General features: G+C 39.3%; 1 protein-coding gene across 11 annotated transcripts in view; it reads left to right on the forward strand.

Annotated features, from left to right (window-relative positions):
* The window catches only part of GANC (glucosidase alpha, neutral C), a 63,545-nt gene that overhangs the window by 4,423 nt on the left and 32,218 nt on the right, over positions 1-26,904 (forward strand). For all 11 annotated transcript variants that reach the window (XR_003513071.1, XR_003513072.1, XM_027553626.1 and 8 more), the window contains 8 exons: positions 216-324; positions 7,962-8,089; positions 13,775-13,957; positions 19,417-19,462; positions 21,486-21,552; positions 23,299-23,395; positions 24,699-24,879; positions 25,107-25,260. Coding sequence is in view for 9 of the 11 variants with exons in the window: in XM_027553626.1 (XP_027409427.1) it covers positions 216-324; positions 7,962-8,089; positions 13,775-13,957; positions 19,417-19,462; positions 21,486-21,552; positions 23,299-23,395; positions 24,699-24,879; positions 25,107-25,260 (965 nt within the window). In the remaining 2 variants the exon portion in view is untranslated. The remainder of the gene's footprint in view (positions 1-215; positions 325-7,961; positions 8,090-13,774; positions 13,958-19,416; positions 19,463-21,485; positions 21,553-23,298; positions 23,396-24,698; positions 24,880-25,106; positions 25,261-26,904) is intronic.

The following is a 26,904-nucleotide window of genomic DNA, read 5'->3' on the forward strand; positions in this document are numbered from 1 at the left end:
CTAGACTCTTATTTTGTTAATTGTATTAGCACTCGTTAATTTTATTAGCTCTCTAAAGTACTTCTGTTAGTGCTTTATTGAAGTACTAATATACTGCCTGTGCCCAGTTCACTTATTATTGAAGTGAAATCTTAATAACTTCCACATGGTAATATAGTCTTTTGGAGGCTGAGTCACAAATCATTCTCGGGCATCTGTGTATTTCCTATCTGCAGGCGTCAGAAACAGCTGCTCTCCAAGAAGTCTACCTACCGGGCATTGCTGGACTCAGTCACACCAGGCGAAGACAGTGCCAGGTTCCAAATCATCAACGAACCAGCAAAGGTAAGAAAAAATATTTTCTACAGACAATTCTTTGTTTCTATATGTATTTGGGTTGAATGAAGTGAATTTCTACAAAGCCTAGTTAAACTATGTTTGCTTCAAAAATAAACTTTGTGAGAGAAGTCATGCTATCTCTTTACTATCTTCACAATGTTACTTTAAAAGTCATATGACTGTCAACATATAGATTGCCTTGTAGCAGATGCTTTCTTAGATGTTTTACAAATATTATTTCCTTTTAATTAAACTTTAGAAAATATCCAAGAAGTACATTGTATTGTCCCCAATTTTTAGATAAGGAAATTGAAGTCTAAAAGACCACCCGCCCAGAGTCATAGCTAGTAACCAGAATTTTCACCTGTGACTGTAGACTCTGTCAAGTACCTGTGCTCTTTCTATCACTGTTAACACAATTTATACTTAAGCAAGGCCCAGATTCAGTGACTGTCCAAACCTCAACATGTGAGTGAACAAGAGGAACGATGGTCTCTGTTGTTGAATAAGTCTCAAATGTTCCCTTAGCAAAGCTGCTTCACTCACAGATCACCACAGTTCTTACATACTGAAACATTAGAACAGTGTCCTAAGTGCTTTTTCTCATGTCGGGTTTTCACACTACTTCCCATGGGCCAGTCACAGAGGAAGTGCTGTGGGCTGAGCTCAGAAGTGTGGCTGAGCTCACAAGTAGCTGATGCTTCCAACTTGACCCTCGCTTCAGATCTTTTCCCATCTTCTAAAGGTGTCCTAAGCTTCTAAGGCCTCCCAGACCAATCTGGTTTAATTGGTAATTCACTGAAGAACATAGGTAAAGACACGCAGTCTCGGTGCCATGCCAGCTTAGATAGTAACTCCATCAGCTCCCTAACAAAGCCCAGTTCTGCGGAGCAGACTGAGAAGACATCCCCACTTTCACTGCAGCGTTGTGAGCAAGCTCCCTGTGGTGCTGTGTCACGTGCTGTGCAGCATTACACCAAGGAATCGCCTCAGAGAAGACAGAACCAAAACTGCCCCACAACATTAGGGCATTCTCTGTAACATTTGTAAGGCCTTTAACTTACCCTTCCCTTGTAGCTCAGTTGGTAAGTAATCTGCCTTCAGTACAGGAGACCCGGGTTTGATCCCTGGATCGGAAAGATCCCCTGGAGAAGGAAATGCAACCCACACCAGTATCCTTGCCTGGAAAATCTCATGGACACAGGAGCCTGGTGGGCTGCAGTCCATGGGGTCGCAAAGAGTCAGGCACAACTGAGTGACTAATATTTACTTACAGTTAACTTAGCCAGTGAAGTGAAGTGGAAGTGTTAGTCACTCAGTCATGCCCAACTCTTTGTGACGCCATGGACTATATAGCCTGCCAGACTCCTCTGTGCATGGGATTCTCCAGGCAAGAATACTGGAGTGGGTTGCCATTCCCTTCTCCAGGGCATTTTCCTGACCCAGGAATTGAACCCAGGTCTCCTGCATTGCAGGCGGATTCTTTACTGTCTGAGCCACCAGGGGCAGGAGGAGCAGTGGCACAGTGAGGAAGACTACTTTCCGTATGAAGTTATAGAGATTTTAGTCATTTCAAAGATGTAGAATCTGCTGACATAACTTTCTTGCCTGAATTCAAAACAGGGGCTAGAGTCATGTCGGCAGTTCTGTGTTCTCTGTCACCACCCCCTGTTCCCAACTTCTGGTTATGCAAGGATGCATTTGTGGTAGCAGCACACTTTGTCCATTTCTCCTAACTACACTGATGGGATGGTTAGCCTTTCTTCAAAACCTAGTGCTGCTTCTTATACCACTCATCTCTTGGCATCTGTGAGACCTTTGAGTTCACAGCTAGTGGTACCCTCAAAGTCACAGTTCCTTGACTGCTGATCCAAGTCTCCCAAACTTGGCATCCTTTTGTAGCCGAGTTTGAAAGCTTTTCATGGGAAAACATGGGATAGCATTAATTTATTTCCTAGCGAACCAACCACCATTTGCACATGGTTTAATAGCCAGTACCCAGCCAGGACCCTGTATGCAGCATCAGCAGAAGCAGCTGGATCCAGGAAATGCAAGGAGTCCACAAGAGACCTTCCCGGAGTCAGTAGCCCTAATACCAGCAGCCAGGTCACTTCCTTTCGCATTTTTCCTGTCACTTGCTCTTTTCCCTACTTGTCTCCAATGTGTCTGGCCCCAGAGAGCTGCAGCTGTGCTGTGGTCAGGGCAGGAATCCCTTTCCATTCTTGGGGAGGTTCAGTCTGCTGAGCACCTTAACAATCCACTGTCTAGATGACACATGCTGAGGCAGAGTATATTAAGGCACTCAGAATACCAATGTGGGCCAAAGTGCAGCTTCTCAGTGCAGCTCCATACCAATGAAGTGAGTGGTGGACCCTCTCACACGGCTTCTTAGAAGACTCTTGGTGAGTTTTTTTGTACACACCTCTCTTTGGATCCTGAACATGAGGGACAGTGCCGTTCAGGTCAGGTGCTAGAACCAGAGCCCACCAGATCTGTATGCTTTCAAAGAAAAAGAAGCTGTAGTCCAGGAAGACGCACGGGAGCTTAGCACAAGACAGCACGGGACTCAGAAGGGAGCTGAGGAGTCAGACAAGCAAGGGCAAGCGATCTGGGATGTCAGCAGCACGGCTCCCAAGACTAAGAACTTTGAGGACCTCGTGAAACAGACTCCACGTTCAGTTATTGGAATTAACAGGGCTGTGCAGGAAATCCACACACTCTGATCTCAGACAAATGCATGCAAGTGTATGTTTGGGGAGATCACCCTCAAATTCTGAGCTGAACTTCATTTTAATGTATTTTTAATGTCCTCCTTGTCACTTAGAATTGAGATGACTAATAGGACAGAGGATGAGATGGCTGGATGGCATCACCGACTCGATGGACGTGAGTCTGAGTGAACTTCAGGAGTTGGTGATGGACAGGGAGGCCTGGTGTGCTGCGATTCATGGGGTCGCACAGAGTCGGACACGACTGAGCGACTGAACTGAACTGAACTGAATAGGAACTTAAGGTTTTTGTACCCTCTCTGCTTGTTAGGGACAACAGAGATTCAGATAGTAATTTCTAAAGTTGTCTGAACCTTGTATCCTGCTCACTGCATAGTCAGGGAGCCACCACTAGTGGTGGTTTCTGGGACGAGATGGGTGTTTCACGGGAGATTTCAATTAGGATATGGTATGGGTGTAGTCTGGAGGTTTTTTAAAAAGCTGCATACATCCACTTGCTCAAAATGATAGCTTTTTATTTCAGGTTCAGAGAGACAGAGCCCCAAGTCTAGGAGGATCATATTCAGCTCACAGCTGCAGTTCTCAGATTTCACTGATGAGGCAAACCCAGCCCTCTTCGTGCCTGCCTACCCCACCCCATTAAAACTCTTAAAGCAATGACTTTGTTGTCGATGTCTGTTGTTAATGTTTGAAATTTTTCTTCCCAATTCCCTTCCCCCAACCTGTCCCTTTATAATCAACCAGGAGACAGAACCAAGGTTCATTCAACCTTTTTCAGCTCACACTGTCATAACACTGGGTGTCTCAACAGACATTTCTTTCTCACAGTTCTGGAGTCTGGGAAGCCCAAGATCAAGGTTCCACTCCTGGGTGCCACCTCCTTTCTGTACAGTTGACCCTTGAACATATAGGGCTTAGTGGTGCCGACATCCCCATGCAGTGGAAAATCCAAGTATAATTTCACAGTTGGCCCTTAGTATACATAGTTTTGCATCTGCAGATTCAACCAACCAATGACCATGTGGTACTATAGGTTTATTGTTGTTGTTGGCCACCCCACTCAGCATGTGGGCTATGGGGTCTTAGTTACCTGACCAGGGATTGAACCTGCACCCCTTGCAGTGGTAGCATGAAGTTTAACCACTGGACTGCCAGGGAAGTCCCTGTAGTATTTATTATTGAAAAAAAAATTATTATTGAAAAAAATCCATGTATAAAGCAGACTCACACAGTTCAAATCTCTGTTGCAAGGTCAACTGTATATTCACATGGTGGTGGTGAGTATACCTAAAAAGCACTGCTAGTGAGGCTATTTGGAACCGACCTATGTCTTTGACCTATTATGTTGCTAATTTTTGCTCTTTTATGACATAAATGACCATTTGGCAAAATGTTTGCTTTGCAGTCTGTTTGCAAATTTTCACCAGAGACAACACTTCTAGCAGCTTTTCCAAGAATGCAAGGAAATCTCTGAGCACCTCCATGAAATTACCCCTTGCCTCTTCATCTAAGCCTCATAAAAATGAGACTTTGCCCAACAAGCCACCTCCTCAGCTGATGAGGAACAACTGCCACTTGTTATCCAGGATTATTTCTACAGAAATGGCCAGGAACAGGCAAAATAGTTTGGAATCTATCTAAGCAATCAGAAACACACCTGGACAGGCTAATTGTCCTTGAAGACAGGCTAATATCCAGTTTAACTTGCTAGTGTTCTCTGTAGAAGATCAGTGCTTATAATAAACCAATCGGCTGCAACTGAGGAAGGAGCAATAAGTCCCCTACAGCTATTTTAATGAACTCTTAAACCATTCTCTGAATCCTGGGAGATCTTGACCAATAGCTGGGAAAGGTCCTTGCTCACTCTTCCATGCCTTTTACATTAGCTTTCCTTACAGTGTAGTAGAGAGACCTAGTGCCAGAGGAAAAGCAAGATCCACCCATCAAGGAATAGTTGATGAGGTCATAATTTCCTTTGTTAATACCCACCACCATTTAAATATGTGTTGTAGGGCTCTTCTGTTAACTCAGTCACAGTCTCTACTGGTTCTGGGTGAAATTTTATTTTTTAAATGTAATATAATTGTGATAACTCTGCTGCTTGAATATATAAACAAGGATGTTTTTACCAGTGATTTTTTTATAATTTGTCTATTTTTTTTTCTTATAACCAAAGAAATAAAAACTAGACTTATGGATTGCAAAATACCAGGTTTTATTTTTATTGAGTATGGGAGAAATAAGATAGGAAATGGGAATTTATACTCTCCAGACTACAGAGGTAAGCCTCAGTGAAAAACCAAGTAGAGACTTGTAGTACTAAAATGAACTTCCAAAATGTATTCCTTTCTCTGATAATTTATTTCACTTTCTCTGGTAGGAGAGATTTACATATCTTAAATGTTTCTAAGGGAGCAAAACCCATGCTGTCTCACCTTATTTAAAATGTTTAAAAGTTTTATGTTTCTTATTTTCCATAAATCCATCTTGCTGTAATTTTTATTGCTGTAATCTGTGTATCAACACTAAATAATTCTGAGTTTAAGCAATCTAACTTCTGTAACAATGTATTTTTCATCATTTTAAATCATTAATAGAGATTTAATAATTTATTTGGAAATTATTTTAAAATAAATGTCCAAACAAGTCTCTAGAGAGCAGGAATATTTAGAAATTCTCAATGTTTTAGACAGAAGGATATAACATTTATGTCCAGACTTTTTGATGGCCAAGTTTTGGTGGAAGAATTGGGCAATAACTGGCAGTTAAGAAGCCCAGGAAAGTGCTTTATAAACTGTCATCCACAGAGCCCTGAGGTTTCCGTGGAGGTGTCTCAGGACTCAGTGCAGGGAGGGGAGGGGGCTCAAAGGTTGAGGCTCTGAGCTTCTTTCTGCTGTCTTCAACCCAAGTAGCTTTACTTATTGGACTTCTGAGAGTACACTACTGTTAATTTTTTTAAGCCAGTAAAAACAGATTTAAGGTCTAAGGAAATGAAGCTATGTTGATGATAATAAGGAATGTGTTGGTAATAAGAGATAAGAATGAACTTGGATATTGACTTTGAAAAGGGTTACCTATTAGCAAAATTGGTTTGCTTAAGTTAAAATGAAAACAAAATGGGGCTTTGACACTGATACATGTGTTTGCTTGCATAAGATCATATGGGAAAAGCAGGGTTATTGCTACTTTTTCTCGTATAATTAGGATTCTTTCCTAGGCTGTAGCCTCAAGAACAGAACATACCAAAGTCTCTGGTTTAAAACATAAATTTTTAAAAGAAAGTTACTTTACTAAAAATTGGAGGATCTCTGAGTGCATAAACTGGATTCAATATTTGTTAATCACACATAGGCAGACAACCTGTGTGCCCTCTGCTTAGGATGTTCTTGCCCCGTTTTTGCCTACCCAGAGTCCTGCTAATTCCTGAAGGCCCTGGTCAAGTCCTTCTTCCTCCAGAGAGATGCCCCAGACCCCTCTCCTTACAGACAACAATATTGCCCTTCCTTGTCCTGGCACAGCACCGTTCTTGTCCTGTCTCAGCACTTATCATAAAATACTTTATAGTTACTACATATGTGTTCCATCTCCTTTAAATTGCACTCTCCCTAAGAGTTTAGCCATCCTTTTCACAGCCATCAGCACATTACATTATTAGATTCCAAATAAATGTTAGCTGAATTAAATTTGAGAGACTAGTGGAAATATACGTCTAATTTGGGAAAGAATACATACTCTAATAGGATTTCAGTCTTACATTTGAACACATTTTCAAATCTTAGAATCCTGATGGCACACTTCAAGTAAAGATATACAAAAGAACATTAAGCATATAAGCAGTATTACATATGATCGGGGGTGGAAGAAAGGGGGAGGTATTGGTCAAAGTGTACAAACTTCCAACTATAATATGATGAACAACTTCTGGAGATTTAATGTACAGGCTAGTGATTGTAGCTAATAGTACTCTGCTATATACTTAAAAGTTGCTAAGAGAGTAGGTCTTAAATGTTTTCACCACAAAAAGGAAATGGTAATTATGTGACTTGGTGCAGATGTTAGCTAATGCTATGGTGGTGATCAGTTTTGCAATTTGTAAGTAACAAATCAAGGAGTTGAGCAACAAACTTATACATGTCAATTGTTTCTCAATAAAGCTGGGGAAAATAATTACTGATAACTACTGCATCATAACCCTATTTTATAATAAGAATGTCTGTAAAAGAACTCACAGCCTATTTACCACTTATACCTGGTCACTCCTCAGTGTCCTGTCACTGCTTAAGGGCCCTATTTCCTGTACTCTGAAGAAGCAAGGTTCCAGTAACATCATTCGGGGGATTTTATTTTGCTTTGTTTTTGGTTTTTGATGCTGATTTAATATTCTCCCAGCTTCCTATATCTTACTTGCACCACATCATACGTGTTCTGTATTACCTCACCCAGCCTACCCTTCTTAGCTTTTCATTTAACAGACATTATAGTAACAATACATGGGGCTTCCCAGGTGGCTCAGTGTTGAAGGATCCACCTGCCAATGCAGGAGATGAGAGTTTGCTCCCTGGGTCAGGAAAATCCCCTGCAGGAGGGCATGGCAACCCATTCCAGTATTCTTGCCTGGGAAATCCCATGGACAGAAGAGTCTGGTGGACTACAGTCCATGAGGTGGCAAATAGTTGGACATGACTGAACAGGCTTGCATGCACACAGCCCTGGAACACATAGGAGGTGTTTGTTTCTACTATAGGTAGAGCCAGGCAAGTACATTTATAGACTAGAAAGCCTTTTCCTTCATGATTGCCATTGTTCACCAATTAGCTTGCCCTGTAATAATCTAAACATAGTTTTCTAATTATTGTAATTTGTAGAGCTGACCTAGGTAAGCTGTTGAAACCAATCTCATGTATGTGTTCCCAGGTTCCACTCCTGGCTGAAGTTTGTGGCATAGAGGGAAATATTTTCAGACTTAAAATCAATGAAGAAATACCCTTGAAACCCAGGTATGAAGTTCCTGATGTCCTCACAAGCAAGCTAACCACTGTAAGGTAAGCCAAGAAACATGCTTCCTGGAATACACCCTCAATATGTTCTTCTATCATACCTTGAGTAGCAGCTTTTGTATGAGTCTCATATTTTGTGTTTCAAAGATCCGCCCATTTGCAAAGTTAGTTTTTAGTTATTTTGGAATAAATTTATCCATTTTAACGTTATCCATTCTGTATTCTCTTCCTCTGCCATTTGACTCATCAGTACTTATTAATGAAGAGAAGCAGAGCTTCTGATCTCTTCTCTCCTCCCCACAAAGTAAAAAATTTGTCAACAGCAAAGCAGGAAAGCTATTTAATTGACTCACTCAGATGAGCAGCAGGGCTCCAGGGATTGAAGGTACTAGCTGAACTCCCAATGCTTACAGTCATTTATACAGTTAGACTGGCTCACTTTTAATTAATGGCAGTCTCAGAAGTCTAACATGTAATTTGACTTAGAGTCAGAGTTAAATTAATAATAAGTTTCTAGGTGGAAAAAAAGTCTTTGGGGATTAAAGGATTTTTCATGTACCTGCAGAATCTGCCTCAGTTCTCAACACATTTTCCTGTGATATTTTTACTTGGTTCTGTCTGTGGGTTTGTTATTTTCTTTGTATCATTGTACTAAGGGAATATGACATTATGCCAGATGCTTTAATTTTCACTACATCATTATCATAGTTTTATGTGGATTATTTTTCCATGAAAAATCTAATAAATAGTTAATAAATTATAAGGGTAAATTAATCTAGCTATGGTAAACTATCATAAACTTAAAATATATCACTGAGCCACTACTATATGCCAAGAACTTAGGAGACAGATGCACACCCATGGCTGATTCATGTAGATGAATGGTAAAAACCACCATAATATCGTAAAGTAATTATCCTCCAATTAAAATAAGCAAATTTCAAAGAAAGAAACTGTTCTCAAGGCTTTGCAGTTTGGCAAATGAGAGTGTGTATGTATGTGTATGTTTCTTCTTGGTCACATTAGTTTTTACTCTCCTGGATGATTCATTTTACTAGTAGATCTTTAACATTTTTACATCTGTGTTCATAAGTAAAATCAGTCTGTAGTTTTCTTTTTCTGTGGTATCTTTGCCCAGGTTTTGGAGTCAGGGTGATATTAGCTTTGTGTAGTAAATATGTTATATTAGTTTTAGTTTTGCTTCTATTTCAACCTCTTTCTAGAGGGCTTTTGGCTACTGCAGTAACTAGAAAGCTAAAAACTGCATTTCTCCATTTCCTAGACTCACAGGTAGCTAGTTTCTGGTGTATTTTAGGTTCCATCAAGGTATCTTGATTTGAGAACTGGGTTTCCCATTATGCTGGTATGCATTGGCAGCTCTGGAATGACTCTAGAGCCACTACTTAGGGTAGTGGTTTCTTGTTCTCTGGATTGCATCTAAGATGGCATGATCCTGGAGTCCAGCCATTGCCACATTGACTTCTGTTTACCCAACTTCCTGCTTCCAGCTGAGAGAGAAGTTCTGTTGGTCTACAGTTATGTGGTATTGTCCTAGGGGTTATTACTGGGCACTCAGCCAGGAACCAGCTACTTCAAAACTTCCATGATATTGTAAGCTCATAATTCCCCCATATTAAGTCATTTCCTTTCTGCTTAAAATGGCCAGAATTGTTTCCGTTATCTACAGTTGAATCTTAATTGACATAATTGTTGGTATCAGAAATGAATATAAGTAACAGATCCTCAGGGATTGAAACATGAGCTTAATTAGCTGATCTGGTTGGATCTGAAGGTAGTGAGATTTTCTGAAGGTAGTGAGGTTTTCATTAGACAATGTGATATTAGTGTTTGGGGCTGAACACTACCCTCCCCCCATATGTTGATATGTTGAAACCCTAAGTCTTTATACCTCAGAATGTGACTGTTCAGAGATAGGGCCTTTGAACATGTAGTTAAGTAACAACAGGGTCGTTAGGGTGGGCTCTGATCCAATGTGACTGATGTTCTATAAAAGGAGACGATTAGGATACAGATAACACAGAAGGATGGCCTTGTGAAGACACAGCAAGAGGATGGGCATCTGCAAGCCAAGAAGAAAGGCCTCAGAAGAAACCAAACCTGCTGACACTTTGATCTAGGACTTCCAGCCTCCAGAATTGTGAGAAAATAAATTTCTTGTGTTTAAGCCACCCAGTCTGCGGTAGCAGCTCTAGCAAACTAGTATAACTAGCAATAAACCACAGCATTCTCTGGCAAAGTCACTTAACTTACTACTTGTGGTCACCTGAAATCGAGTGCCTATTGAAAGTGTGGCTCTGGCAGACCAAGTGGTGGGGCCATCAGCATAGCCTGATTGTCATACAAAATGCAAAATGCTGAGGTGGCCTGGCTGTTACTAATTTCACTGAAGAACTTAAAGAAAACAGTAGTTTCAGGCTTTTAAATTTTTAGCTCAAGATATTGTCAGAAACCTTAGGTTTTATGACCATCTTACACATCTCTTATATCTATAGAGTCCTTGTAACTACAGAGTCCTTGTAGCTGAGAGTCAAATACAGGGTTAGATTCTATGGTTTGCTGAATTGAAGTGTAAGTTGGATTCAGAGCTTTATCAAGTCTATGAATTTAGGGCATCAACTGTGAAAAGATAGGACTCCTCAAAATTGAATAGCAACATCTGGGAAGATTTGGATAACTCTGAGTACCTAAACCTCAGAATTTCACCAAGCCTCCCAGTTCAGCTGAGGACTCGCCGTCTCCTCTGATGAGGCTGGCATTACCTTGCTGGGACACTCCATGTTGACCTCGCCTGAAATATACTATGTCAGGGGATTCCAGTGCTCCCTGTGCTTCTCTCTTACTCCCTTTCACTGCCTCCAGATCCACTGTCAGAGTCAGACCCCAACATTCCCAGGGAGCCAATTACAGTCAAACCTAGGAGGCACCTAAAGAATTAGAGGCACCTAAAGAATTAGAAGATGTTATATTGGCAAAAACCTCTGAGATAGGCATGGTAATGGTTTCTGAAGAACTCCTAGACTGGAAAGAAGCAACATAATTTTAGGATCATGCTAAATTTACTGACATAAATTAGAGAATTCAGATTTGATATGCTATCTAGGACAGCTGAAAGAGGTTCTAATTATTTGCTTTATTGGCTAAGTGTAATCTGTAGAGTCAGCTATGGACTCTGCTGAATGAAGCTGAGATACCAGAAATTCCTTGGCACAGTGTAGAAGAAATGATTCATAGACTTAGGGAAATAGAAATGTTGAAGTGGGTATGTCATATACAGCCACCTCATCTAGCCCCTAACTCTGTTCTCCAAAGAACCCAAAAGAAACTACCTTCACTGAGAAATATATTGGTGAGGGAACACTCGGAAAACATTATAGTGAGTGAATGTCTTTTCTGAGCTAGAGACAATGGTGGAAATGGTACCATTAAGACAGACTTCCTGGTTTCAGTGGAGATGATGAGACTCTAAGTAGCAAAGTCAAAGTAGCAGCATTTAGTTGTTGGAGACAAGGTGGACCCGTTTCCTTAATGTGCAGCAGGGCCTGTGTGGTACTCAGAATGGCTCAACCCTCAGGGCAGTGAACAATATATCAAAGAGTCCATTAGACTGAAATAGATGGGCTAAAGTCCTACTTGATAGACTAATCAAAAGAATTCTATTTAGATTTGATAAACAGTGAGAGACAATCTCTCATTCAATGGAATTAGTTTCCAGAACCCAAGCATCTTACTTGAGGAGAAGGCCTAGAATCCATGGAGGAAGATTCTGCAAGGATGTAATAAGATTATAACCTGTCCCTTCTAATCCCCACTAAACTGTGCTGCGATGAACATTGGGGTACATGTGTCTCTTTCCCTTCTGGTTTCCTCTGTGCATGCCCAGCAGTGGGATTGCTGGGTCATAAGGCAGTTCTATTTCCAGTTTTTTAAGGAATCTCCACACTGTTCTCCACAGTGGCTGTACTAGTTTGCATTCCCACCAACAGTGTAATAGGGTTCCCTTTTCTCCACACGCTCTCCAGCATTTATTGCTTGTAGACTTTTGGATCGCAGCCATTCTGACGGGTGTGAAATGGTACCTCATAGTGGTTTTGATTTGCATTTCTCTGATAATGAGTGATGTTGAGCATCTTTTCATGTGTTTGTTAGCCATCTGTATGTCTTCTTTGGAGAAATGTCTATTTAGTTCTTTGGCCCATTTTTTGATTGGGTCATTTATTTTTCTGGAATTGAGCTGTAGGAGTTGCTTGTATATTTTTGAGATTAGTTGTTTGTCAGTTGCTTCATTTGCTATTATTTTCTCCCATTCTGAAGGCTGTCTTTTCACCTTGCTTATAGTTTCCTTTGTTGTGCAGAAGCTTTTAAGTTTAATTAGGTCCCATTTGTTTATTTTTGCTTTTATTTCCAATATTCTGGGAGGTGCCCCAATGTTCATCGCAGCACTGTTTATAATAGCCAGGACATGGAAGCAACCTAGATGTCCATCAGCAGATGAATGGATAAGAAAGCTGTGGTATATATACACAATGGAGTATTACTCAGCCATTAAAAAGAATACATTTGAATCAGTTCTAATGAGGTGGATGAAACTGGAGCCTATTATACACAGTGAAGTAAGCCAGAAAGAAAAACACCAATACAGTATACTAACGCGTATATATGGAATTTAGAAAGATGATAACAATAACCCTGTATACGAGACAGCAAAAGAGACACTGATGTATAGAACAGCCTTATGGACTCTGTGGGAGAGGGAGAGGGTGGGAAGATTTGGGAGAATGGCATTGAAACATGTAGAATATCATGTATGAAACGAGTCACCAGTCCAGGTTTGATGCACGATACTGGATGCTTGGGACTGGTGCACTGGGACGACCCAGAGGGATGGTATGGGGAGAGGAGGGAGGAGGGTTCGGGATGGAGAACACGTGTATACCTGTGGTGGATTCATTTCGATATTTGGCAAAACCAATACAATATTGTAAAGTTTAAAAATAAAATAAAAATAAAAAATTGTGGGGGGAAAAAAAAATCCTCCCTAAAGAGGCCTGTGACCATTTAGCAGGGTAACTATGCACTAGAAAAAGAAATATCTAGACCTAGGGTTTTAAGTGCTGCCTCTGAGCTTACGTAACTCCTGGGGGATCTAAAACATCCCCAAAGTCTACCTGTCAACTGGGGGCTGATGGAAGTCAGGTAATAAACAGATGAAAGTTTGACCTTTCCATCTCACTGTGGACTGAGTGGATAATAACCCAATCTGTGTTATTTCCTCAGTTTCTGTATGTATGGTTAGAATGAGAGAAGGAAAACAAAAATGTTTAGTCTGTGCACCAAACAGTTTTCCTAGACTGTCCAGACCAAGGTATAATAATGGTGATGACAGCCAACATTTACTGAGCATTTACTATGTGCCAGGCACTGTGTGATCTCGTTTACATGTGTGGTCTCATTGAATCCTCAAAAAGCTATGTTTGTTCTTGCTTTTATCATTTCCACTTCACAGATGAGGAAACCAAGAACTGGAAAAGATAAACCTGTCCATAGTTACACACCTAGGGCATGTTAGAGCTATGTTCAATCCAGGCTTTCTGACACCAAAGCTCACACTCTGAATTACAGCTTTATTGATTTACTAAGTTGAACTGAGACTTTCGCTGAGCCACATAAACTTAGAATAATTTATTTTTCTCTCCCTGCCTTGTTTTCCAGGCTGACTTCTTGCCCAGGGGATACAGGCAGTCTGGTGTTGGCAAGTGGAAAAGGAGATCTGAAGTGTCACATCACGGCAAACCCATTCAAGGTTGACTTGGTATCTGAAGAAGAGGTTGTAATGAGCATAAACTCCCTGGGCCAATTGTACTTTGAGCAGCTGCAGATTCCTCCCAAGCAAAGGTATTTTTGCACATTACTTAATACATACAGAACTTAAAATCTGATTGTGACTATGTCTCCATAGAAAATTGATTTGCTTTATTTGTTGGAATATTCTGAGAAATTTCATCTTTTTCACCTGTACAGACTAATGCAGACTTGATGACAAAAGTTATTCCCAGACATTTGCAAAGATGATACTCTTAACACATCCTATATTTTTGACTGATTACATTCTCTACCCTACACCTTCTAAAAAAAGACCCTGTTAACTTGATAGATGTTAATGTGAACTAACAAAATTTCACTTTATCCCCTTTACAATAACATGAGTTACCTTAGACTTGAATAGTTGTCTAGGAATTTTCTGGAACCAACCACTTGATCAAAGCTGTTTGTGTGTGGATCACATGAATTGGAAGATAGTTGCAGAAGGAGATTTTTCATCCATTTTTACCAATATTGTTTTTAAATCCTCCAGTCTGTAGTTCTCTTTTTATTCAAATAATGAACATCTAACATGAGCTTCAGAAAGCATTTAACATAGTGATTTTTTCCTGAGTCTCAGCTAATTTCTATTTTTAAAGTTTATTGTTAAATTTTTTATTTTATCACAGAAATGTGTTCACTATAGGCTAAATAGAAAATATTGAGAAGAAGAAAAAATTAAAATACCCATAATCCTGCCACCCCTACTGTTAGTACCTTATGAATTTAGTTCAGTTTACTTTTTTTGACTGAAAATACTAACAGCATAACAAGTCCCTGTGTGTCTGTTACTTATATTTTGTTGTTTATTTATATTAAATATATTAATTTTAAAGCAGTTTTCCTTTTAATAAACTCCTATTATTTTGTTTTAGGGGTGATTGCTAAGTTGGGCTTTTTAATAAAGCCCAGTAAAGTCTGCCTCACCATTTGTCCTTTGAGCTACCTAGTTCCATGTTTGAAAATAATCAATGTTTCCAGTTTTCTATGTATCCTTCTAGAGATAATTTATGCCTATTCAGTAAAACTAATGTATTCTTTGTTTTTTCCCTTTCCTGACGCAAATGATACACATTATTCTGTACCTCCCTTTTTTTTCTTTAGCAGTGTGGTAGTTTCTAATTTCTTTAAAGCTGCTACATCATTTCTATTATATGGTTACACTATGATTCATTTAGTAAATCCCTGCTGCTACTGCTAAGTCACTTCAGTCGTGTCCGACACTGTGCGACCCCATGGACGGCAGCCCACCAGGCTCCCCCGTCCCTGGGATTCTCCAGGCAAGAACACTGGAGTGGGTTGCCATTTCCTTCTCCAATGCGTGAAAGTGAAAAGTGAAAGTGAAGTCGCTCAGTTGTGTCCCACTCTTCACGACCCCATGGACTGCAGCCCTCCAGGCTCCTCCGTCCATGGGATGAAAGCAATAGTACTGGAGTGGGGTGCCATTGCCTTCTCCGAAATCCCTACTGCTGCTGCTGCTAAGTCACGTCAGTCATGTCCAACTCTGTGCGACCCCATGGACGGCAGCCCACCAGGCTCCCCCGTCCCTGGGATTCTCCAGGCAAGAACACTGGAGTGGGTTGCCATTTCCTTCCCCAGTGTGTGAAAGTGAAGTCGCTCAGTTGTGTCTGACCCTCAGCGACCCCATGGACTGCAGCCCTCCAGGCTCCTCTGCCCATGGGATTTTCCAGGCAAGAGTACTGGAGTGGGGTGCCATCGCCTTCTCTGAAATACCTATTAGTGGACTTTAAAATCATTTCTGATGTTGTTTTACAACTACTTCATGAATAACCTTGTATGTGTGTCATTTTGCATACATGCAAATATATCCATAGACCAGAGTCATAGAAGTATAATTTCTGATCAAATGGTTTGTACATCTGTTATTTTGATAGATGTTTCCAAATTGCCTTCCATAGAGGTTGTGTACTAGTTTATATTTCTATCATTTTTATTTATATTTGTGTTAGGAAAATTAGATTATCCACCTAGGGGGAAAAATATAAGTTAGATCTTAACCTCAAACCATTTAGCAAAAATGAATTCTAGGACTTTCCTGGTGGTACAGTGAATAAGAGTCCACCTGCCAATGCAGGGGACACAGGTTTGATCCCTGGTCCAGGAAGATTCCACATGCCGTGGAGCAACTCAACCCATACACCACAACTACTGAACCCATGCTCTAGAACTCATGAGCCACAACTACTAAGCCGGTGAGCCATAACAACAGAAACCCAAGCCCCTAGAGCCTGTGCTCCACAAGAAGAGAAGCCACCACAGTGAGAAGCTCACACACCACAACAAAGAGCAGCCCCGGCTTGCTGCAGCTAGAGAAAGCCCATGCACAGCAATGAAGATCAATTGCAGCCAAAAGTTAAAAATAAATAATTTAAAAAATTAATTCCAGGTAAATAAAAATTAAACACACACACACACAATAAAAATAAGAGAAAATATAGAATATTTTTAATTGTATTAATGTGATAGAAACTGAAGAGCTGTAAGGAAAAAGATGGATTTGATTACCTAGAAATTTTAAACTTTATTATAGCTACAAAAACAAAATACAACAACAACAACAAAAAAAACTTGAACAAAATGAAAAGGCAAGAATCTATAAATTCCAGTTTGGCATATGAGGAGCTCAGAAGTTGCCACAAACAAGAATGAAAAATCAAAAAATAAAATTACTCAAAATATAATATAGTCCTAAATGTAAAATCTAAGACCATAAAACTTCTAGACAACATCAGAAAATCTTGATGACCTTGGATTAGGCAGAGGTCTTAGATATTACACCAAAAGCATGATCCACAAAAGAAGAAATATGGTTAAATGAACATAAACAAAAGTAAAAATGCCTGCACATTCAAAGACCATATGAAGAGATATGCAAAGATAAGTCATAGACTAAGAAAAAATATTTGTAAACATATATATGATCAAGAAGTTGTATGTATAATATAGAAAGAACTCTCAAAATTTAACAAGAAAATAATATATTTAAACAGATAATTTCACCAAAGATGTACAAGTGACAAATAAGCACTTGAAAAATATGTCCAATGCCATTAGTTATTAGAGAATTGCAAACTAAACAACAGTGACATACTACCACACATATTAAAATGGCTAAAGTTTAACAGGCCAACCATATTGTTAGAAACATGACTGGAGAGCGAGGGGCTTTGATAGACATTGACTCTTGAGCAGAGTTATTTATTTTGTACTCTGTTACTTAGTGGAACCCTGCAGAAGGGATTTCCTGCCATTTAATTATTTATATTGCTTCTCCCTGGTGGCTCAGATGGTAAAGAATCTGCCTGTAATGCAGAAGACCCAGGTTCAGTCCCAAGGTTAGGAAGTTCCCCTGGACAAGGAAATGGCAATCCACTGCAGTATTCTTGCCTGGAGAATCCCATGGACAGAGGAGCCTGGCAGGCTACAGTCCATGGGGTTACAAAGAGTCAGACACAACTGAGCGACTAACACTGTACTATATTGTTAATGTAAATTGACCAAATAAAAGTATGTCCTTCATAGGCAGGAGCTGATAAACTGATATTGGGTTTGGATATGTTAAAAAAAAATTTTTTTTTTTCTATAGACAGGATGAGCTGAAACCAGGGAACAGTGAGTGCACTAGACAGGAGGAACATGGCTATTTGAAGTAAAAAATCAATCCGCAGCATCATAATAAACAATTACTACTGATCTGTATATTCACAACAAAATAATGTCACTACATTTAATGAACAGCACCAAAAAATAGACATAGATGGACAAAAGTTCCCTGATATAAATGGTAACCTAGACTTAATATCCTTGTTCATCCTTGGGAGTCATTCTTGGAGACCAGATTGAGATTGGTCTGTGGCAGAATGTTGTCCCCTGTCTATTGAACTTTCATGCTGCAAGAAGAGGTAAGAGCCTTGTTCGAAGTACAGACAAACATTGTCCTTCTGTAATGTCCTAAAGGGGAACCATAGTTTACATGCAATTTGGTGATCTTCTGCTGTGAAAAGTGTTTATTTTGCCTTTTTCAATGTGTTTGCCTGTCTTAGACACTTTGAACAAGGAAAGGAAAAATAAACAACCTCTGAACTCTGATCTTCCACTGCTTTTGTACATTCCGATTGTGAAGTTGAGGGTAAGAATGGTTCAAAAGCCCATGGGAAATTTATATGTCTTCAGAATATTGTGCCTATTCTAATATGATGAGCTTTTAAAACACTTTTCTTAGAACAAGAATCAATTTTTGTAATTGTATAGATACTCAGCTAATTTTGAATGCTGCTGATGGCATAACTATGTTTTTATATCCAAAAATATATTCTTGTGTGTTACATTAAGATACTCTTTCATATAATAAAGATTGTTTTCTTTTTAACTAACTCATTTCAAAGAGAAAGAATTTTACTTGTAAGTAAGCTGTTTTTTCTTCTAAATATCACAAAACAATTCTTTTTTCCTCAAATAAATGAGAGCATTGTGATCTTTAAAAGAAAAAAAGGAAAAAGAAAATAGAAGTAGTTTTATTAATTTCAGAAAGAGCTTACTTCAAAACAGAGGAAGTTATTAGGGATAAAGTATGCCATTACATAATGATAAAGGGGTCAATTCCCTGAGAAAACAACAATCCTTAATGTGTATGTGCCTAATGACAGAGTATCAAAATACTTAAGGCAAGAATATAGAACTGCAAAGAGAAATAGATGAATCCACTATTATAATTGGGCTTTCCTGGTGGCTCAGCTGGTAAAGAATCCGCCTGTAATGAGGGAGACCTGGATTTGATCCCTGGGTTGGGAAGATCTCCTGGAGAAGTGAATGGCTACCCACTCCAGTATTCTGGCCTGGAGAATTCCGTGGACTGTATAGTCCATGCGGTCGCAAACAGCTGGACATGACTGAATGACTTTCACTCACTATTATAATTAGAGACCTGCAATGGCACCCCACTCCGGTACTCTTGCCTGGAAACTCCCATGAACGGAGGAGCCTGGTAGGCTGCAGTCCATGGGGTCGCTAAGGGTCAGACACGACTGAGCGACTTCATTTTCACTTTCATGCATTGGAGAAGGAAATGGCAACCCACTCCAGTGTTCTTGCCTGGAGAATCCCAGGGACGGGGGAGCCTGGTGGGCTGCCGTCTATGGGGTCGCACAGAGTCGGACGCGACTGAAGCAACTTAGCAGCAGCAGCAGCAGTTAGTATTATGAGCATGTATTACAATAAAAAACTGATTAATGCATTTTTAAAAGAGTTAACAAGAAAATTCAAATCTGTCTACATTTTTATAAGATATCAAGCTCTTGGTAATGTTCACCATAAATGTTTAATTTTGTAAACTTATTTTTATAATGATGTTATTTTTAGTAAGTTAAAGGATATAAAGTATGGGGTCTCAAAAGTTGGAAATGAAAATCTTTTATCATTGAGCAAATTGTCGGTCCTGCCATGAGTGAAACAACTTTTTTGCATTACAACAGAGCTACCAAGAAAAATGAGGAGGATGCATCAATTGACACCACTCAGGTAATCTACATAGAGCAATTTATCTTTTAAAAATCTTTTCCACTATTATCATCATTATACAAATATAGTGGGTCTGTTCTTCCCTTATACAGATGGGTAGTTGGTCAATGCTCTACTATATATAAATGGGACCTCCTGTAGGCCAGGCACTGTTCAAGGAGTTGGTGGTATATCATCGAACTAATCTAATTCCCTCATTATCATGGAGCTTACATTCTTCCAAGCCACATTAACCTTTTTGGACTTTAAGAACAAAGAAGAACTGCAAAGGTCTTCAGCAGAGATGCATGGTCTGATTTCTGTGTCTAAAAGAATTCTGGCTGAATTCTGGAGAATGGATGTTCCAGAAACCTCTTCATCCAAAGCCACATGCATCTTCAAAGAGTCTCTGACAGTAGCTATGGTCATCAGGAAGGTGAAAAATATTTCCAGTTTAATAATACAAATGCTTCTTCCTCTTGAGAACTGACTGAAACTGACCCTTCAGAACAACTAACATGGTTATTGTGCCTTACACATGTTTGCACTAATACATTAGACCAGCTTTGGGGAGACCTCTAGTCAGATAGCCTAGGTAGTGGTTTTGAGTCAAACACCCCCTTACAAGAATCTGATGAAAGCTATGAACCATCTCTGTAGGAAAAAAAAAATTTTTTTCATACTATTTCAGGGCGTTCACAAACTTTAAAACCTATCTAGACCTCAGGATGATAATCCCTGCATCAAGAATCCAGGCGTGATTTTAAAGAACCAAACACCCAGACTCATTTTACAGAGCTTTCATTATAAAGAAATAACCTACAAACAGGAAAATAGCTCACTTTTAAAAAAGAAATGTGCTTTTTATATACACACACAATTCTTTTATAACTTTTCATTTTACCAGAGAAAAAGAGACTTCTGTAAAGGTAGGACATTCATAGCTCTAGGTCAGAAGATTGCGAACCTGAGCAGTCACCATCCCAGTTGACCTCTCCACCCAGCATAGTAACACAACCTGTAGTCTGGCTAATTGAAGCGGGTGAGAGAAAGTGCTCATCTCAGCCAAATCTTTGCTTAGAGTCTCTCAAAAGAGACCCAGGTTATTTGACTCTAAATGTTTTGCTTTACCTATATAAAAACTACATTTTTCAAAGTGCTTTCCCATCATTTTGGCTCTTGTAAAGATATTCATGTCAAATGGTGTGGCAGTTCCTAAACAATTAAACATCGAATTACAATATGATCCAGCAATTACATTTGTGGATACATATCCAAAAGTAAAAGCGGGACTCAAACAGATGTTTGTGTACCTATGTTCATAGCAGAATAGTATTCATAGTAGCCCAAAGGTAGAAGCAATCCAGCAATCCAAGAGTCATTGACTGATGAATGCACACACAAAATGAGGTATGTACACACTGTGCAATATTATTCAGCCTTAAAAAGGAAGGCAGTTCTGACACATGCTACAAAATGGATGAATCTTGAAGACGTTATACTGAGTGAAATAAGCCAGTCACAAAAGGACAAATACAGTATGATTCTATTTATACGAGTTATCTAGAGTTGTCAAATTTATAAAGACAGGAGCTAGAAAAGTGGTTGTCAGGAGCTGGGGAGAGGGGAGATGGGGCGTTACTGTTAATGGTTGCAGTGGTTCAGTTTGGAAGGATGTAAAAGTTCTGGAGTCGGATTGTGATGTTGGTTGCACAATGATGTGAATGTACTTAATGCCACTTAAAAATGGTTAAAATAGTAAGTTTTATATATATATATATTTATATATATATATATAAGTTATATATATTTTACCACAATAAAAAATATATTCATGTTAGCTGTAGATCATAAGGATGATTAATGGCATTTATATAGAACACAGATCTAATTTTGTATATTGATATCACAAATTGGTCTTTTAAAAGATGAACTCATTTCCTCAGTCTAATATTCTAATCAGATAAATGTGCTATTGCGGTAACCACATGTGTTGCAATATATAGCCTTAGTTTACTACCTTTTTTCTTTTTTGTACCAACAGGAAAATCAAGAGGAACTGGGCCTCTGGGAGGAGAAATTTGAAAATTTTGTGGATGTCAAAGTTAATGGTACAATTGAAATTGATGTAGTGTTCTTTCCAAACAGTTCTTTTCAAAATAGCCAGAAGTTTCTATCTAAAAGTCCCTTGAGCTTTGGCACCTAAATACGTGACTTTTGTAAGGTGAACAGAAATCTCATATTTAGGACCACGATTCTTCAGTAATGCATTGCAATAGAGAAATAGTGAGCGTATGACTTGTGGGGAGTGTAAGAGAAATATAGGCCTCATGAAGCTTCTGGTCTCATAGAGGGACCTAGGTCGGCATACTGCTTGCACTCTTCAGTGAATCAGTTGCAAATTCTACATTCTGTTTTTATGAGAGTCAAGTGATGAGAAACCCAGCTCATTAGCCCCAACATTTCAAGCCAGTGGTTCTCAACCTTTCCAAGCCTCCTCACTATTCATGTGAGTGTTGAGTGACCATCTATGACATTTCTCACTACACTTAATGATGAGGGGAGACTTAGGGAATGTAGGTGGCAGGGAGGGAATTTGTCTCTTTAGGAGATAACTTTTCAAATACTTGGGGCTTGTTTAGTTGGAAAAAATACTGACTTTTACCCTCCTTCCTCCCTACCCTGTAGAATAACGGACCTTCTCTTAACTCCTTGAGAATCTCTGATCTAGCATCTATTTCTATAGCCTAGTATACTGATATACTGATATATAGTCCTGGTCAGGACTGACAGTGTAGCCCAAAGTTATAAATAGGGGAGCCCTAAGGCTCTCCTGTCAGAGAAGGCAATGGCACCCCACTCCAATACTCTTGCTTGGAAAATCCCATGGATGGAGGAGCCTGATAGGCTGCAGTCCATGGGGTCGCTAAGAGTCGGACACGACTGAGCGACTTCACTTTCACTTTTCACTTTCATGCATTGGAGAAGGAAATGGCAATCCACTCCAGTGTTCTTGCCTGGAGAATCCCAGGGACGGGGGAGCCTGGTGGGCTGCCATCTGTGGGGTTGCACAGAGTCGGACACGACTGAAGCGACTTAGCAGCAGCAGCAGCAAGGCTCTCCTGTATGTAACATTATAATCCTTTCTGTGTCTTATCTATAGTAACCACTTTCCATAAACTCCTCCAAACAAGGACCGTTTGATGTCAAATACTTTTACCCAAGAGTAAATTTAAATCAGTGTTCTTTCTCCTAGTTACTTTCATTTTCCCCATATCTCTAAAATAATTGTTAAATAAAGGACTTTGTCTTTGGTTAAAGGAAATTTTTACATCTACAGTCACAGGGAAGGGGGTGTATATTGAGGAGCTAGGAGAGGTACTGCTGGTGCCCTTGACCTCACAGTTCTTGTATGCAGTAAGAATGAACAGGCAGGCAGAAGACACCCAGCCTTTCATCTGGCAAGCATTAAAAGTGATCACTACCCTCTTCTTCCTAAAGCAAACAAATATGCAGTATAGTTCAGGAAAATTTAGGGAAAAAATCTAAAACTTTGTAATCTTATTTTACAGATAGAAAAGAAATATACTGTAAATGTGGGAACACAGAGAACTGTAGCACACAGCTAAGAAAACGTAACTAATAAGTGACCAGAACTTTGCCTTGTGCATTTTTTGTATCCCCACAACACCTGAATACAACAAAGTACAAAGAGTCAGCATATATGGTTGGTCAGGGCAGGCTCGGGTCTCTTGATCCGTAGTCTAGTCATCTTGCTATTCCTATAGTTAACTGAATCTCATTAATTGATTGTCCCATTGAGAAGCAAAACTCAGTCACTCTCCTGGTCCCTGTAGGTCCTGCCTCCATTGGTTTGGATTTCTCTTTGCATGGTTTTGAGCATCTCTATGGAATCCCGCAACATGCTGAATCACACCAACTTAAAAACACAAGGTAAAGTGAAAAGAATTCATACAGGAGGCTCTGGTTTCTGGACTGGAAAAGTTTGAAAAGAAAATATGTGCGGTATCTGAGTCAGTGCTAATATGTGCCTGGCCTTTCCCTCTTTGATATTGCTTGTAGAGCTTTAAGAATTTCCCTTTAATGATCACTCAGAACGATGGTTTTCAATTTTTATTTTGTTTTTCAGCAAAAATTAGACAATGTAATTGTAATGCTGAACTTAAAAGTATAGAAGACATAAAAACACGGAACTGAGCAACTGAGCATGCACACACTCATGGTTGAAGTAGCAGGAAGATCTTCGTTACATCACCTTCCTGGGTTCTGCTTTTGTCTCTCAAGTCCTTTCTGGGGAACCCTGGGAAATATACTGTGAAGATCAGTGACCTAGAAAAGGCTTTTACTAAAAAAAGGACAGTGAGCTGGAGTGGAAAAGTGTGGCATCTCATATCGCCTTGGATTCCCTTGGGGAGATTATTTCCAACTAACACCATTGACTGAAAAATGCCAGAGGTATCAGACAAAGAAGCAGCAGAACTGAAAGATCTGGTCAAATTTGCCTGGTTCAGATGCTGTTTAGATGATAGGTAGACATAGTGACAGGTGAATCAGAAACTGTGTTGCTCTCACACCAGCCTGAGCTCCATGCTTCCTACCTCAATTCAGTTCCTAATCTTTCCTTACTCAGTGCTGTGGAGGCATGTTAGGATACTATTGTTTTGTTTTAGTGACAGAGAAATACTCACCAAATCTGTCAATTTAGTTTTTGCATGCTACTGTGGAAGATTCATAGGAAATGGTCCTCACCTTATAAGAGATACTCAGAAAAGATATCTAAGACATGAGATACGCATGCCAATAGTAGCATGAAGAAATGCCAAAAGAATCAAAGGAGGAGGATCATATTCAGCCAGATTGAATCAGGAAACCTTTAGAGAAGTGGTAAAGAGTTGAGCTTTGAAAGATGTGTAGGACCCAAGTCTTTGCAGGGGAAGTAAGTAAGTAAGTAAGTGTTAGTCGCTCAGTTGTGCCTGATTCTTTGCAACCCCATGAACTTCAGCCCACCAGGCTCCTCTGTCCATGAGATTTTCCAGGCAAGGATACTGGAGTGGGTCACCATTTCCTTCTCCAGGGATCTTCCCAACCCAGGGATCAAACCTGTGTCTCCTGCACTGCAGGTAGATTCTTTACCGACTGAGCTATAAGGGAAGCTTTGCAGGGGAGAATGGAGCTATAATATTCACTAATAATATATACATGATGGTCATTTGTAATCCTTCTTTGTATGTTTCAGTGATAGTGATGCTTACCGTCTTTATAACCTGGATGTCTATGGATATAAAATACATGACAAAATGGGCATTTATGGTTCAGTGCCTTATCTCCTGGCCCACAAACTGGGCAGAACTCTAGGCATTTTTTGGCTAAATGCCTCAGAAACACTAGTGGAGATCAAAACAGAACCTGCTGTAAAGGTGAGCTACGGATCATGACTGCATACCATACTTACAGAAGAGACAAAACTAGTGAAATGTAATCATAGTTCAGGGATTTCTAGTGGCAATCTTCTGCCACTAGAGTCTTTACAGTATAACTAGGGAAGGCTGTTGGTATGTACAAAGGAACAGACTATTATACACATAAGGGTGGGTCTTGAGGGTTAGAGGGACATTTTTCAGACTTTAATTCATTCCTTTTTCAGTACACACTGACCCAGACGGGCCCAGTTGCTGCTAAACAAAAGGTCAGGTCTCGAACTGATGTGCACTGGATGTCAGAGAGTGGAATCATTGATGTTTTTCTGTTGACAGGACCTACTCCTTCTGATGTCTTCAAGCAGTATTCATACCTTACAGGTACTTGCATGTGGACATGTCAGTTTCTTGTTCCATGGTATTTCCTCTAAACCATGTAGAATCACTGTAAATTAACATTTTTTGCACATGATATAGCATTTGTAAACAACTTACCCAAGCTTTTTAAGAAGCAAGCATTTATCCTCCCACTCTCATCCCATTCAGCATCTCATCCCATTCCCTTTAACCAGCGGAATGGTTAAACATTCCACTGGGGCTGGTAATCTCCATTCTCTAGTCACTAATGTTCACCCATCTGCCTTCCTTGGAGCCTTAAAGGCTCCTGGGCTTTCTTTACCTTTAACCCCTTTAATCCCTGGGCTTTCTCTATCTTTATCTCAGGTAACCAGTATCCCAATCTGAACTTCTATATGTTCTTTTCTCCATTAAAACATACCACTGGGATTAGCACTAAAGCATTTTTATCTTTAAAAGATATATGAGATCATTTTGATTAACGCAGAAAAAGCATTTGACAAAATCTAACACTATTTAATGATAAAAACATTCAGAAGACTAGGAATAACAAGAAGCTTCCTCCACATGATAAAAGGCATTTATGAAAAATTCACAGCTATCTTCATACTCAATTCTGAAAGATTGCAAGGTTTCCCCTAAGATCGGAAACAAATGAGGTTTCCCACTTTCATCACTGCTACTGAACATTGTAGTTGAAGTTCCAGCCAGAGAAATTAGGCAAGAAAAAGAAATAAAAACCGTCCAACTTTGAAAGGAAAATGTAAGATTATCTCTATTCACAGACAATGTGATTCTATATGATATAAAATCCCAAAGAATACATATACACACACACAGTTAACCTAAGTTGTATGGTACATGATCAACACACAAAATTTGTTGTGTTTCTATACACCAGAAATGAACAATCTAAAAATGAAATTGAGAAGACAATTCCATTTACAGTAACATCCAAAAGAATAAAATACCCAGGAAGTGGAACTTAACCAAGGAGGTGAAAAACTTGTATGCCAAAAACTACAAAAAAAAAAAAAAAAAATACCCAGGAAGTGGAACTTAACCAAGGAGGTAAAAAACTTGTATGCCAAAAACTATAAAAAAAAAAAAAAAAAAATACCCAGGAAGTGGAACTTAACCAAGGAGGTGAAAAACTTGTATGCCAAAAACTACAAAAAAAAAAAAAACAAAACAAAACAAAAAAAAAAACCTGAACCAAAGGCCAAGATACATAAGAAGAAATCCCATGTTCATGGATTGGACGATTTAATATTATTAAGATGGCAGTCCTACTAAAAGCAATCTATAGGTTTACTACAATCCCTGCCAAAATCCAATATCATTTTTAAGTAATAGAAAAAATGATCTTCAAATTCATATGGAATTTCAAAGAGCCTGAGTAGCCAAAAAATCCTGAAATAAAATGTTGAAGGACTCACACTTTTCTAATTTCAAAATTATTACAATGTTAAAGTAATCCAAACAGTGTAGTACTGGCATAAGGATAGACGTATAAGCCAGTGGAATAAAATTGAGAGTCTAAAAATAAACCCATAGATCTTTGGCCTATTGATTTTCAATAAATGTTCAAGACCTTTCAATGGAGAAATAATTATGTCTTAACCACATGGTACTGGGACAACTGGATATCCACATGCAAAGAATGAA

This window comes from Bos indicus x Bos taurus, chromosome 10 (genome assembly GCF_003369695.1).
Source record: "Bos indicus x Bos taurus breed Angus x Brahman F1 hybrid chromosome 10, Bos_hybrid_MaternalHap_v2.0, whole genome shotgun sequence".
Lineage (NCBI taxonomy): Eukaryota > Metazoa > Chordata > Mammalia > Artiodactyla > Bovidae > Bos > Bos indicus x Bos taurus.